Here is a 15,307-nt window from a genome sequence, read left to right as displayed (position 1 = left end):
AACCACGGTGACATCACACATCCTTGTCTAAGGCCTACTTTTACTGGGAAAAAATTTCCCTCTTTCCTACATACTCTAACTTGAGCCTCACTATCCTCGTAAAAACTCTTCACTGCTTTCAGTAACCTACCTCCTACACCATACACTTGCAACATCTGCCACATTGCCCCCCTATCCACCCTGTCGTACGCCTTTTCCAAATCCATAAATGCCACAAAGACCTCTTTAGCCTTATCTAAATACTGTTCACTTATATGTTTCACTGTAAACACCTGGTCCACACACCCCCTACCTTTCCTAAAGCCTCCTTGTTCATCTGCTATCCTATTCTCCGTCTTACTCTTAATTCTTTCAATTATAACTCTACCATACACTTTACCAGGTACACTCAACAGACTTATCCCCCTATAATTTTTGCACTCTCTTTTATCCCCTTTGCCTTTATACAAAGGAACTATGCATGCTCTCTGCCAATCCCTAGGTACCTTACCCTCTTCCATACATTTATTAAATAATTGCACCAACCACTCCAAAACTATATCCCCACCTGCTTTTAACATTTCTATCTTTATCCCATCAATCCCGGCTGCCTTACCCCCTTTCATTTTACCTACTGCCTCACGAACTTCCCCCACACTCACAACTGGCTCTTCCTCACTCCTACAAGATGTTATTCCTCCTTGCCCTATACACGAAATCACAGCTTCCCTATCTTCATCAACATTTAACAATTCCTCAAAATATTCCTTCCATCTTCCCAATACCTCTACCTCTCCATTTAATAACTCTCCTCTCCTATTTTTAACTGACAAATCCATTTGTTCTCTAGGCTTTCTTAACTTGTTAATCTCACTCCAAAACTTTTTCTTATTTTCAACAAAATTTGTTGATAACATCTCACCCACTCTCTCATTTGCTCTCTTTTTACATTGCTTCACCACTCTCTTAACTTCTCTCTTTTTCTCCATATACTCTTCCCTCCTTGCATCACTTCTACTTTGTAAAAACTTCTCATATGCTAACTTTTTCTCCCTTACTACTCTCTTTACATCATCATTCCACCAATCGCTCCTCTTCCCTCCTGCACCCACTTTCCTGTAACCACAAACTTCTGCTGAACACTCTAACACTACATTTTTAAACCTACCCCATACCTCTTCGACCCCATTGCCTATGCTCTCATTAGCCCATCTATCCTCCAATAGCTGTTTATATCTTACCCTAACTGCCTCCTCTTTTAGTTTATAAACCTTCACCTCTCTCTTCCCTGATGCTTCTATTCTCCTTGTATCCCATCTACCTTTTACTCTCAGTGTAGCTACAACTAGAAAGTGATCTGATATATCTGTGGCCCCTCTATAAACATGTACATCCTGAAGTCTACTCAACAGTCTTTTATCTACCAATACATAATCCAACAAACTACTGTCATTTCGCCCTACATCATATCGTGTATACTTATTTATCCTCTTTTTCTTAAAATATGTATTACCTATAACTAAACCCCTTTCTATACAAAGTTCAATCAAAGGGCTCCCATTATCATTTACACCTGGCACCCCAAACTTACCTACCACACCCTCTCTAAAAGTTTCTCCTACTTTAGCATTCAAGTCCCCTACCACAATTACTCTCTCACTTGGTTCAAAGGCTCCTATACATTCACTTAACATCTCCCAAAATCTCTCTCTCTCCTCTGCATTCCTCTCTTCTCCAGGTGCATACACGCTTATTATGACCCACTTCTCGCATCCAACCTTTACTTTAATCCACATAATTCTTGAATTTACACATTCATATTCTCTTTTCTCCTTCCATAACTGATCATTTAACATTACTGCTACCCCTTCCTTTGCTCTAACTCTCTCAGATACTCCAGATTTAATCCCATTTATTTCCCCCCACTGAAACTCTCCTACCCCCTTCAGCTTTGTTTCGCTTAGGGCCAGGACATCCAACTTCTTTTCATTCATAACATCAGCAATCATCTGTTTCTTGTCATCCGCACTACATCCACGCACATTTAAGCAACCCAGTTTTATAAAGTTTTTCTTCTTCTCTTTTTTAGTAATTGTATACAGGAGAAGGGGTTACTAGCCCATTGCTCCCGGCATTTTAGTCGCCTCATACGACACGCATGGCTTACGGAGGAAAGATTCTTTTCCACTTCCCCATGGACAATAGAAGAAATAAAAAAGAACAAGAGCTATTTAGAAAAAGGAGAAAAACCTAGATGTATGTATATATATATATGCATGTGCGTGTCTGTGAAGTGTGACCAAAGTGTAAGTAGGAGTAGCAAGATATCCCTGTTATCTTAGCGTGTTTATGAGACAGAAAAAGAAACCAGCAATCCTACCATCATGCAAAACAGTTACAGGTTTTTGTTTCACAGTCATCTGGCAGGACGGTAGTACTTCCCTGGGTGGTTGCTGTCTACCAACCTACTACCTAGAATATAAATATAAATATATATATATATATATATATATATATATATATATATATATATATATATATATATATATATCTTCTTCTTTCAACGTACCAGCCGTATCCCACTGAGGTGGGGTGGCCCAAAAGAAAAAACTGAAGTTTCTCCTTTTAAATTTAGTAATATATACAGGAGAAGAGGTTACTAGCCCCTTGCTCCCGGCATTTTAGTTGCCTCTTACAACACGCATGGCTTACGGAGGAAGAATTCTGTTCCACTTCCCCATGGAGATAAGAGGAAATAAACAAGAATAAGAACTAGAAAGAAAATAGAAGAAAACCCAGAGGGGTGTGTATATATGTGCTTGTACATGTATGTGTAGTGTGACCTAAGTGTAAGTAGAAGTAGCAAGACGTACCTGAAATCTTGCATGTTCATGAGACAGAAAAAAGGACACCAGCAATCCTACCATCATGTAAAACAATTACAGGCTTTCGTTTTACACTCACTTGGCAGGACGGTAGTACCTCCCTGGGCGGTTGCTGTCTACCAACCTACTACCTATAATATATATACATATATATATATATATATATACATATATATATATATATATATATATAATATTTTCTTCTTTTTCTTCAACAAGTCGGTCGTCTCCCACCGAGGCAGGGTGACCCAAAAAAAAGAAAGAAAATCCCCAAAAAGAAAATACTTTCATCATCATTCAACACTTTCACCACACTCACACATTATCACTGCTTTTGCAGAGGTGCTCAGAATATAACAGTTTAGAAGCATATACGTATAGAGATACACAACATATCCCTCCAATATATATATATATATATATATATATATATATATATATATATATATATATATATATATATATATATATATATATATAAAATCACACACACACACACACACACACACACACACACACACACACACACACACACACACACACGTCAAGAAGTTAGAGAAAATACAAAGGTTTGCAACAAGGCTAGTTCCAGACCTCAGAGGAATGTTGTATGAGGAAAGGTTGAGGGAAATCGGACTGACGACACTGGAGGACAGAAGGGTCAGGGGAGACATGATAACGACATACAAGATACTGCGGGGAATAGACAAGGTGGACAGAGACAGGATGTTCCAGAGAGGGGACACAGAAACAAGGGGTCACAATTGGAAGCTGAAGACTCAGACGAGTCACAGGGACGTTAGGAAGTATTTCTTTAGTCATAGAGTCGTCAGGAAGTGGAATAGCCTAGCAAGTGAAGTAGTGGAGGCAGGAACCATACATAGTTTTAAGAAGAGGTATGACAAAGCTCAGGAAGCAGAGAGGGAGAGGACCTAGTAGCGATCAGTGAAGAGGCGGGGCCAGGAGCTGAGTCTTGACCCCTGCAACCACAATTAGGCGAGTACAGTTAGGTGAGAGTACACACACACACCAGTGAAGAGGTGGGGCCAGGAGCTTGAACTCGACCCCTGCAACCTCAACTAGGTGAGTACACACACACACACACTACACACACACACAAAAGAAATCTCCATGAGGAAGTGGAAAAGAATTTTTCCTCTATAAGCCCTGCGTGTCGTAAGAGGTGACTAAAATGCCGGGAGCAAAGGGCTAGTAACCCCTTCTCCTGTATAAATTACTAAATTTAAAAACAAAAACATTCATTTTTCTTTTTGTGTCGCCCTGTCTTGGTGGGATACGGCCGGTTTATTGAAAAAAAAAAATACCTGAGAGGCATGCTCTGGCGTATTGGCTAAAGGTTAAGGAGAATTAATTATATCTAATATTGGCATGTAGTGTTGCCAGAGCATTAGAGTCTTGCCTTTCCTCTCTACCCATCGCTGGGTGTGTGTCTCAGCTGGGAATTCTATTTGTGAGCACTGTACCAGTATATATTTGTCTTTAAGTTGCAAAACCTCCTCAAGTTATACTTGAGGAGGTTTTGCAACAAGAGTTGAGTATACTCTTGATTTTCTTCATAGAGTATTTGTTGTTTTACATTGCATATAATATGCATGACTGATGTACTTATTGACTTCTAAGATTTTGCGTTAAGTTTTCCAGTTCTCTGAGCATCGTTACATAGTGTTTTTTATGGTCATTGTCAAATTTCAGAGTTGTACGGTTCTTTTTATTTCAACACATTAAGTACATTTGGACGCCAGAGAAGATGTCATTTACTCGTCTCTACGGCTATGATGTGAATACTCCCATCAGTTCTCTGCTCAATGACTTTAGGGGCTTTACCGTACGAGAGCAGATGCATAGGTATGTGAAATATTTGAGTCTTCAAGTGAAGCTAGAGAGAGCAAGAAGCAATTTATAAATATCCAGTGTAGTTAACCTCACTGTGTAAATGACATTGCAGTTATTATTAATTATATATGTAGCTTTTATGTTATCTTATTCTATAATTTTTAAATTAAGTTTACTCAACTAAAGACTGGTTTGTTCTGAATTTTGATTTTAATGTTCATGTACTCGTCTGCATACTTTAGCTGATTTGTAGTATCATCTTTATCTAATATTTACAGGAAGGCCTTACACATACAGCACCTCTTCAGTGTTTCATGTTTTCATTGGTTTTCAATTGGCCGTTGTTCCACCCGCTTGTGATAATCGCTGGTGGGTGAAACATAATGAACTATGGCTCAGTTTGAAGCCAATGAATAAGTAGAGTACCTAAAAGAAGGTGCTGTATATGTGGTTCCATTCTGTATTTTATTTTCTCACTCTTTCATGAAAACCTATTATCAAATTGCAGAATGTAAAAATTGGATATGTATTTCAGACCTCTTTTTAGTATTTACATCATTTACCTTTATATCTTTTTACTCCATAAACCTATATTAAACACAGGTGCTAGCTCTCAGCAAGGCAGGATGACCTCCTTTCACACAAAAAAGAGGAAATGCCTATGTTGTCATTCATTCAATCACTATCTTGCTAAAAGTGTGTTGTGCTGGCATCACAGTTCAGATGACCCTCTGAACTGTAATATTCTTGCCTTTCCTTCAAAGTGAAGGCACTGTATTTCCCACTTCCGGTACTCAAATCTAGCTAACTGGTTTCCCTAAATTTCTTTGTAAATTTTACCTTTCTCGCATTCCAGCCACTTGACACCACTCACTCTGATCTATTGTTCTCACACAAGTCAGTTGGATGTTCAAGCCTTTAGCATGCAAAACCTCCTTTACCTTAAGCCTTCCAAGGACGACCCCTACTCCCTTCCACTCGGATATATATACTCTTACTTATCCTATTCTCGTCATCTTATAATGCCCAAACTACCTCAACAGCCCCCTTCTCTCCAGCCTCCTCCTCACTGCAACTTTTAAAGCACATGCTTCACACCTGTATAACAGTGTTAGTACACATATACTCTGGTATATTCTTGTTTTTTGTGTCCATGTATAATGTTCTTTTTCTTCACAGATGCCTCAACAGATCATTCACAACTTATGATAAAAAATATACTTTATAGTGAAAAAAAACTGCTTTATACACCATTCTTAAATTGCTCTTTTTTTCAGACAAAAGCTGTATGGCCTGAATGTAATTAGTGTGGAGGTAAAATCCTATGGTTATCTTTTGGTAACTGAAATTTTGAATCCATTTTATGTCTTCCAAATTGCGTCAATAACGTTGTGGTCCTTCGACAACTATTACCTGTATGCAACATGCATCTTCATTGTGTCCTGCCTCTCCGTCATCATCTCTCTCCTTGAAACGCGAAAGGTGATATAAATAGTTTTTTGTGTTATATGCAGTTGTCCCTCATTTTATGCTTAGATGCCTTCTAGGTCCTTGGCAGTTGTATTAAGCTCAGTCAGGCCATAACCTCTTTAAGATGTATAGTAAAAAATTTTAGTGTGCTTTCTGACCTGTACTAATCATATACAATGGCTGTATATCACACAAAATTGCCAGTGGAAATGCCTGTATAACGTTTAATAACAGTGAATTCTCATTAAGTGAGGGAGATTGATACCTTGTGCGCATACTTGTTTTGTTTGTCATAGAAATGAATAAGCTTGAGTGTTTCCTATGAGATTTGTTGCTTGTTCCTCCCTGTTTAGTTCATAATCCTCAACACAGACCAAGGCAGTGTGAGAACCCTAGTTATTATGTCTATGCCTTAAGGCAGTGAGAGATCCTCAGCTGTTATGACTAGGCCTTAATCCTACAAAATCTGTCTAAAGATAACCTAAACTTACTTAGTTTCATTCAACGTAAACAGAATATACTAATTTTGTGGTATTCCTGCTAATTTTCATGGAATTATGGCAGAAATTAAGGTTGTATATGCTTGACTTGTTTGACAAAATTATTCCTAGCTGAAAATCTGAGTTAGCAAGTTTCCTTTTTAAAAATTCTCCATTTGTAAATATGTACAGTACAAGAAATTTGAAGAAAAATTACATGATTTTTGGGTATATAAAGCTTTACATCTGTAGGCCTCTGGCAAAGCGGTAATAATGTGAATGTTGGTGAAAGCTTCTTTTCTGGGTCACCCTGCCTTGGTGGCAGATGGCCAGCATATTAAAAAAAATTTTTTTAAACATTTTGGGGTATTTTTAGATATGCTCTGTATGGCTTCTTGGATGAAACAAAAAATTCAAGGCCTACCTGTTCTGCTGTTTGGAAGAATTACTTTAATATTTTTAGTTTTGTAAATATTTCTCTTTGATTATCACCTGCTCTTCTGCTCTATTTGTATTGTTTGCCATATTTCCTAAATTTGTAAAAGCAGTATATTCTGTTCCAGTACTTTGTAGCTTGCTTCACTTATTCTTACTCTAGATATCTTGCTCACGAGTAACTGAAGAGTCTTAACTACTTCAGTAGTTATTTTTTATTCTATTTTTTATTCTAGCAAAGTCAATCTCTGCATGACATGGTGGAGGCATCCAACACTAACATTGCCTCAGTTCTTCGAGCAACACCACAAGGACCAGGTACACCATTTAGAGATTACATTTTAATACAGTGTGTGTGTGTTGGGGAAGGGGCATGCATGTGTACTCGCCAGTTTGTGGTTACTGGGTTGATTTTCATCTCCTGGCCCTGCCTCTTAACTTTCCACTTGCCAGATTCACTCCCTCGAAACATGGACCCTGTCATACCTGCTCTTGAAACTACACATTGAGTATGTATCATTCTACTTCCTCACTGATATTCCACTTCCTGACATCCCTGTGACTCATCTGCATCTGTAACTGCACCTGTGTCCCTGCATTCCTGTTTCTTTTGTCTTAAACAGTCTTTCCCTCTTTCCTATCAACTACCCCATGGTATCTTGTATGTTACCATCATGTCTTCCCTGGTTCTTCTGTCCTGTAATGTTATTAGATTCAGTTCCCTTAGCCTCTCCTCATAGTTAATGCTCCTGAGCTCAGGAACAAGCCTTGCTGCATACTTCTGCACTTTATCCAGTTTAACATACTTTATTGGGTACAGTTTAACATGCCGTTTTGGGCACAGTTTAACGTGCTTTTTTAGGTGCAGGTTGCCTACTGGTGCTTGTGTATAGTATAGCACTGTATGTATGTAATTGCCCTTTTTTGTGGGAGGTGAGCTCCAGTCAATTAGGAATGCAGCCTTTAGTTTCACTTCTTAATTTTAAAACTAGTACTGTAGTTCCTATACGATGAAGTACTGTATTCTGATTAACAATGACTGCATATATTTTTCATATTTACTTGGTCATGTAAGAAAGCCGAATTCAAATTGCTAGATGGTCGTAGTGTTTTTTATTTTTACTTTAATATATTGTAGAAAAGGCTGTAATTTATAAGATGAAGATGCCTAAATACAGTAGTCACTCAAGTCACTGGTGAAAAATCTAAAAATTACAGATAAAGTGGAGATCGGCACACGAGAGCTGGTCCCAGGAGACGTCTTGGTCATCCCTCGTGCTGGCTGTACTATGCCCTGCGATGCTGTCCTCATTTCTGGCAATGCCATCGTTAATGAAAGCATGCTTACGGGTATGCTCTTGATCTTGTTTATATTTTCATTTTGGTCAATAATATGTCAATGAGGTCACTACTGTTCTGTGGAATATCTTTCCCTAATCCTGCCGGGTATTGTGTAATTTTTAATTCATTTTGTATAGTAGATTGCAACTCTATCACAGTTGCCATATATTTTTTTCAGTTTGGTTTTGGTATTTCTGTGCCAAGTCTTTACCATTGTCTATCTGTTATAGGTGAAAGTGTTCCAGTCACCAAAATCCCAGTTACAGTGTCAGAGGAGAATGAAATTTACTCGCCTGAGAAGCATAAACGACATACGCTCTTCTGTGGAACATCAGTTATCCAGACCAGATACTATGGTAGTGCTCAGGTTGGCATCTGCAATTTCACCTGCCATCATTCAAGTTGCTCCATGGCAGACAGTATTTCTACTGTGTATCCTTGATGATGTTAAGGCTTTCATACATAACTTCTTTCAGCTCTCAACACTTTGTAGATTATTACTCCAGAGAATTAAAGAATTATTTAGCACAGTAAAGATATTCTCATAAGTTAGAAGAAAGATTTTTTCCTCTTTGAGTAGCGTTTTAGTACACGTCTTCTCTGTTGTTCATTATTCTCTTTCCTAGATTTTCCTTATATTAATAGTCAGTAATCTGATAAAGTTCTCAGTAGCTATTCTGTAACCTATTTGCAACTGTTTACTGATATCACATCATCCATTGGAGTAACTCCTCCTCATTCCTCACATGTGGAAGTGGGTTAGAATTCTTCCCAAGTAAGCCATGTGTGTTTTAGAATGCGACTGAAATGTCTGTTGCACCTTGTACCCTATCAGTTGTTGAAAATAAGAGAGGAAATTCCTTGTTTGGGTCATCTACTTTGGTGGCAAATGGCTAATATAATAAAATAAGACTTTGATCAGTGAGTTTACAGATTGAAGGGAATTTTTGTGGGCCTTGTTACCCTGGTGTAACACTCTCACTGCCTTATATTTGTCCTTTTTTTTTTATCTTATTGAAGATTAGTTTGCGAATATATTTTTAATATTGTAATTATGACTACAAACTACAGATAATGCTATTTTTATAGAAATTTTGCATAGTGTTCTGTGAACACTTTTTTCAGTATATTTTCACAGATTATTTTAGCTAAAATTATTTAATGAAAATTACTGCATTTGTATTTAATTATGATTAATGATAATGCTAAATTAAATCAGATATGCTAATGATGATAATAGTTGTCCACGTTGCTTAATATACAGTGGAACCTCAAGTTTTGAACGTATCGCTTATAGAACTTCGAAAATCTACCGCTTTTTTCGAACCAACTTTGTCTTTGTTATTGAACTTGCCCCTTCTTTCGAACCTCCGGGTACTGGACCTGTCTGCCAGCCCGCTCTGTCCGCGTCCCTGCACAGGCGCCGTGAGCCAGTCTGGCTTTGCTGATGCTTAAGTGAACACTAACCTGCAGTCTCATTCAAACATTTTATGATTAATTCATTGTGTTTAGTGCTTGTGGGACTGTGAAAAAGCTACCATGGGCCCAAAGAAACTTGCTAGTGGTACCCCTATGGTAAAGAAAGTAAGAAACACCATAGATGTGAAGAAGGAAATAATACAGAAGTATGAGAGTGGTGTGCGACATGTTGAGCTTGCCAGGATGTATGGGAAAAACAAGTCGACCATCGCTTCTATCCTGGCAAAGAAAGAACAAATCAAGGAAGCTGATGTTGCGAAAGGTGTTGATATGCTAACCAAAAAAAGACCACAGACAATCGATCAGGTTGAGAAGTTGTTGCTGCGTGGATCAAGGATAAAGAGATGGCAGGTGATAGTGTTTCAGAGATGATTATTTGTGAAAAGGCAAGGAAGTTGCATGCCGATTCAAAGATCAAGGAGATTTGCGCCAAGTGGAATGATGTCCAAATGTTTGTGCAGAAGTACCACCCTGAGCAAGCTGAAACATGCCATCTTTGCAACAAGTTCAGTGACAGAACCATGTCCCATTTTAGGGAAATCTTAAAGAGGCAACAGAAACAGAGGACTGTGAACAGTTATTGTGTGAGACAGGGATCCAGTGACTCTCAAGCTGGGCCTAGTGGCATTAAAAGACAGAGAAGGAAAGTAACCCCAGAGAGGGCTTTGATGTTTAAAGTCCTTATGGAGGGAGATTCTCATTCCAAACACTAACCCCAACTCCCTCTCTCCTCCTCCCTATCTTCCAGATGCCATCACCAATCTTCAATAAAGGTAAGTAAAAATGTTATTTTATATGTTTATTTAAATTTATTAATAATTTTACACTATATTTGTTGTGTGTATGTAAAACTATAATGTAGTACTATCTATAAAATGTATTTTTGTTTATTTGTGAATATTTTTGGGTTTCTGGAACAGATTGTTTTTTTTTTTTTTTTGTTTTTTTTAACAAGTCGGCAGTCTCCCACCGAGGCAGGGTGACCCAAAAAAGAAAGAAAATCCCCAAAAAGAAAATACTTCCATCATCATTCAACACTTTCACTACATTCACACATTATCACTGTTTTTGCAGAGGTGCTCAGAATACAACAGCTTAGAAGCATACACATATAAAGATACACAACATATCCCTCCAAACTGCCAATATCCCAAACCCCTCCTTTAAAGTGCAAACATTGTACTTCCCATTTCCAGGACTCAAGTCCGACTATATGAAAATAACCGGTTTCCCTGAATCCCTTCACTAAATATTACCCTGCTCACATTCCAACAGATCGTCAGGTCCTAAGTACCATTCGTTTCCATTCACTCCTATCTAACACGCTCACGCACGCTTGCTGGAAGTCCAAGCCCCTTGCCCAAAAAACCTCCTTTACCCCCTCTCTCCAACCCTTTCGAGGACGACCCCTACCCCGCCTTCCTTCCCCTATAGATTTATATGCTTTCCATGTCATTCTACTTTGATCCATTCTCTCTAAATGATCAAACCACCTCAACAACCCCTCTTCTGCCCTCTGACTAATACTTTTATTAACTCCACACCTTTTCCTAATTTCCACACTCCGAATTTTCTGCATAATATTTACACCACACATTGCCCTTAAACAGGACATTTCCACTGCCTCCAACCATCTCCTCACTGCTGCATTTACCACCCAAGCTTCACACCCATATAAGAGTGTTGGTACTACTATACTTTCATACATTCCCTTCTTTGCCTCCATAGATAACGTTTTTTGACTCCACATATACATCAACGCACCACTCACCTTTTTTCCCTCATCAATTCTATGATTAACCTCATCCTTCATAAATCCATCCGCCGACACGTCAACTCCCAAGTATCTGAAAACATTCACTTCTTCCATACTCCTCCTCCCCAATTTGATATCCAATTTTTCTTTATCTAAATCATTTGATACCCTCATCACCTTACTCTTTTCTATGTTCACTTTCAACTTTCTACCTTTACACACATTCCCAAACTCATCCACTAACCTTTGCAATTTTTCTTTAGAATCTCCCATAAGCACAGTATCATCAGCAAAAAGTAACTGTGTCAATTCCCATTTTGAATTTGATTCCCCAAAATTTAATCCCACCCCTCTCCCGAACACCCTAGCATTTACTTCCTTTACAACCCCATCTATAAATATATTAAACAACCATGTTGACATTACACATCCCTGTCTAAGACCTACTTTTACCAGGAAGTAGTCTCCCTCTCTTCTACACACCCTTACCTGAGCCTCACTATCCTCATAAAAACTCTTTACAGCATTTAATAACTTACCACCTATTCCATATACTTGCAACATCTGCCACATTGCTCCTCTATCCACTCTATCATATGCCTTTTCTAAATCCATAAATGCAATAAAAACTTCCCTACCTTTATCTAAATACTGTTCACATATATGCTTCAATGTAAACACTTGATCTACACATCCCCTACCCACTCTGAAACCTCCTTGCTCATTCGCAATCCTACATTCTGTCTTACCTCTTAATTCTTTCAATTATAACCCTACCGTACACTTTTCCTGGTATACTCAGTAAACTTATTCCTCTATAATTTTTACAATCTTTTTTGTCCCCTTTCCCTTTATATAAAGGGACTATACATGCTCTCATGTACAAGCATATATATACACACCCCTCTGGGTTTTCTTCTATTTTCTTTCTAATTCTTGTTCTTGTTTATTTCCTCTTATCTCCATGGGGAAGTGGAACAGAATTCTTCCTCTGTAAGCCATGCGTGTCGTAAGAGGCGACTAAAATGCCGGGAGCAAGGGGCTAGTAACCCCTTCTCCTGTATATATTACTAAATTTAAAAGGAGAAACTTCAGTTTTCTCTTTTGGGCCACCCCACCTCAGTGGGATACGGCTGGTACGTTGAAAGAAGAAGAAGAATTTTTACAATCTTTTTTGTCCCCTTTCCCTTTATATAAAGGGACTATACATGCTCTCCACCAATCCCTAGGTACCTTCCCCTCTTTCATACATTTATTAAACAAAAGTACCAACCACTCCAACACTATATCCCCCCCCTGCTTTTAACATTTCTGTCATGATCCCATCAGATTAATTGTATTTCCATTATTTCTTATGGGAAATATTGCTTCGCCTTTCAAACTTTTCGACTTTAGAACTAGCTCCTGGAATGGATTAAGTTTGAAATTTGAGGTTCCAATGTATTTGATTGTGTGCAGGTCTGATGTGATGCTGATGAGCTGAAATATCAGCATACAACACACCTTGGTGATGTATTTGCAACTTCACTACTGCAGAGCTCTCACATCTTTCATCATAAATGTAGAAGTTTGTGAATAAAACTTTTAAGAATAGAACTTTGTGTTGCAGGTTCGAGCAGTGGTGGTGCAGACAGGTTTCAGCACTGCTAAGGGAGAATTGGTGCGATCAATACTCTACCCCAGGCCCTTAGATTTTAAGTTTTATAAAGATGCAATGAAATTCATTATCTTCTTGTTTTGCATTGCATCCATTGGCATGTCATACTCAGTGTACATCTACATTTTGCATGAGGTATTAGATCCATGTACTATACTCTGTTGTATGTCTCATATAATTGTAAATGCAGGGAAAAATCATGAGGGACATAAAATTGGACAATAATTGTATAAATCTTGTTTTAAAGAAACACCAAGACAGAATGTTCATGCTTACATAAATTTTATATTCCACAGGAAGGGTTTCTTGTAACTCTCATACGGACACTGGACATTGTGACAATCGTTGTGCCACCTGCTCTCCCTGCAGCTATGACAGTTGGCACATATTACGCTCAAAGCAGACTTAAGAAACAAGGAATCTTTTGCATCTCTCCTCCAAGAATAAATGTCGCTGGCAAAACCAAACTAGTGTGTTTTGACAAAGTATGCTGTTATTATTACGTATTATTATTTTAATTAATAATAGTAAAGAGTTTTTATGAGGATAGTGAGGCTCAGGTTAGGGTGTGTAGAAGAGAGGGAGACTACTTCCCGGTAAAAGTAGGTCTTAGACAGGGATGTGTAATGTCACCATGGTTGTTTAATATATTTATAGATGGGGTTGTTAAGGAAGTAAATGCTAGGGTGTTTGGGAGAGGGGTGGGATTAAATTATGGGGAATCAAATTCAAAATGGGAATTGACACAGTTACTTTTTGCTGATGATACTGTGCTTATGGGAGATTCTAAAGAAAAATTGCAAAGGTTAGTGGATGAGTTTGGGAATGTGTGTAAAGGTAGAAAGTTGAAAGTGAACATAGAAAAGAGTAAGGTGATGAGGGTGTCAAATGATTTAGATAAAGAAAAATTGGATATCAAATTGGGGAGGAGGAGTATGGAAGAAGTGAATGTTTTCAGATACTTGGGAGTTGACGTGTCGGCGGATGGATTTATGAAGGATGAGGTTAATCATAGAATTGATGAGGGAAAAAAGGTGAGTGGTGCGTTGAGGTATATGTGGAGTCAAAAAACGTTATCTATGGAGGCAAAGAAGGGAATGTATGAAAGTATAGTAGTACCAACACTCTTATATGGGTGTGAAGCTTGGGTGGTAAATGCAGCAGCGAGGAGACGGTTGGAGGCAGTGGAGATGTCCTGTTTAAGGGCAATGTGTGGTGTAAATATTATGCAGAAAATTCGGAGTGTGGAAATTAGGAGAAGGTGTGGAGTTAATAAAAGTATTAGTCAGAGGGCAGAAGAGGGGTTGTTGAGGTGGTTTGGTCATTTAGAGAGAATGGATCAAAGTAGAATGACATGGAAAGCATATAAATCTATAGGGGAAGGAAGGAGGGGTAGGGGTCGTCCTCGAAAGGGTTGGAGAGAGGGGGTAAAGGAGGTTTTGTGGGTAAGGGGCTTGGACTTCCAGCAAGCGTGCGTGAGCGTGTTAGATAGGAGTGAATGGAGACGAATGGTACTTGGGACCTGACGATCTGTTGGAGTGTGAGCAGGGTAATATTTAGTGAAGGGATTCAGGGAAACCGGTTATTTTCATATAGTCGGACTTGAGTCCTGGAAATGGGAAGTACAATGCCTGCACTTTAAAGGAGGGGTTTGGGATATTGGCAGTTTGGAGGAATATGTTGTGTATCTTTATATGTGTATGCTTCTAGACTGTTGTATTCTGAGCACCTCTGCAAAAACAGTGATAATGTGCGAGTGTGGTGAAAGTGTTGAATGATGATGAAAGTATTTTCTTTTTGGGGATTTTCTTTCTTTTTTTTGGGTCACCCTGCCTCGGTGGGAGACGGCCGACTTGTTGAAAAAAAAAAAAAAAAAAAAAAAAAAAAATTTTATAGGTATTAGTTTAATAGTTTGCCTATGTTCAGATTATAAATGTTTCCTAATTATACACAGCATTTTGGGCAGATGTGA

The 15,307-nt window shown here is 38.4% G+C and overlaps 1 protein-coding gene across 9 annotated transcripts in view; it reads left to right on the top strand.

Moving 5' to 3' along the window:
• LOC128700786 (polyamine-transporting ATPase 13A3) overlaps nucleotides 1-15,307 on the top strand; it is a 79,764-nt gene that overhangs the window by 41,396 nt on the left and 23,061 nt on the right. For 8 of the 9 annotated variants that reach the window (XM_053794239.2, XM_053794238.2, XM_053794235.2 and 5 more), the window contains 7 exons: nucleotides 4,578-4,730; nucleotides 5,996-6,200; nucleotides 7,339-7,420; nucleotides 8,321-8,452; nucleotides 8,674-8,810; nucleotides 13,288-13,470; nucleotides 13,632-13,820. In XM_053794239.2, coding sequence (XP_053650214.1) covers nucleotides 4,578-4,730; nucleotides 5,996-6,200; nucleotides 7,339-7,420; nucleotides 8,321-8,452; nucleotides 8,674-8,810; nucleotides 13,288-13,470; nucleotides 13,632-13,820 — 1,081 coding nt within the window. The remainder of the gene's footprint in view (nucleotides 1-4,577; nucleotides 4,731-5,995; nucleotides 6,201-7,338; nucleotides 7,421-8,320; nucleotides 8,453-8,673; nucleotides 8,811-13,287; nucleotides 13,471-13,631; nucleotides 13,821-15,307) is intronic. The other variant, XM_053794237.2, reaches the window with a different exon arrangement.

This window comes from Cherax quadricarinatus, chromosome 56 (assembly GCF_038502225.1).
Source record: "Cherax quadricarinatus isolate ZL_2023a chromosome 56, ASM3850222v1, whole genome shotgun sequence".
NCBI lineage: Eukaryota > Metazoa > Arthropoda > Malacostraca > Decapoda > Parastacidae > Cherax > Cherax quadricarinatus.
Note: the sequence above shows the minus strand (reverse complement) of the source record. Positions and strands in the feature narration are given on the sequence as shown.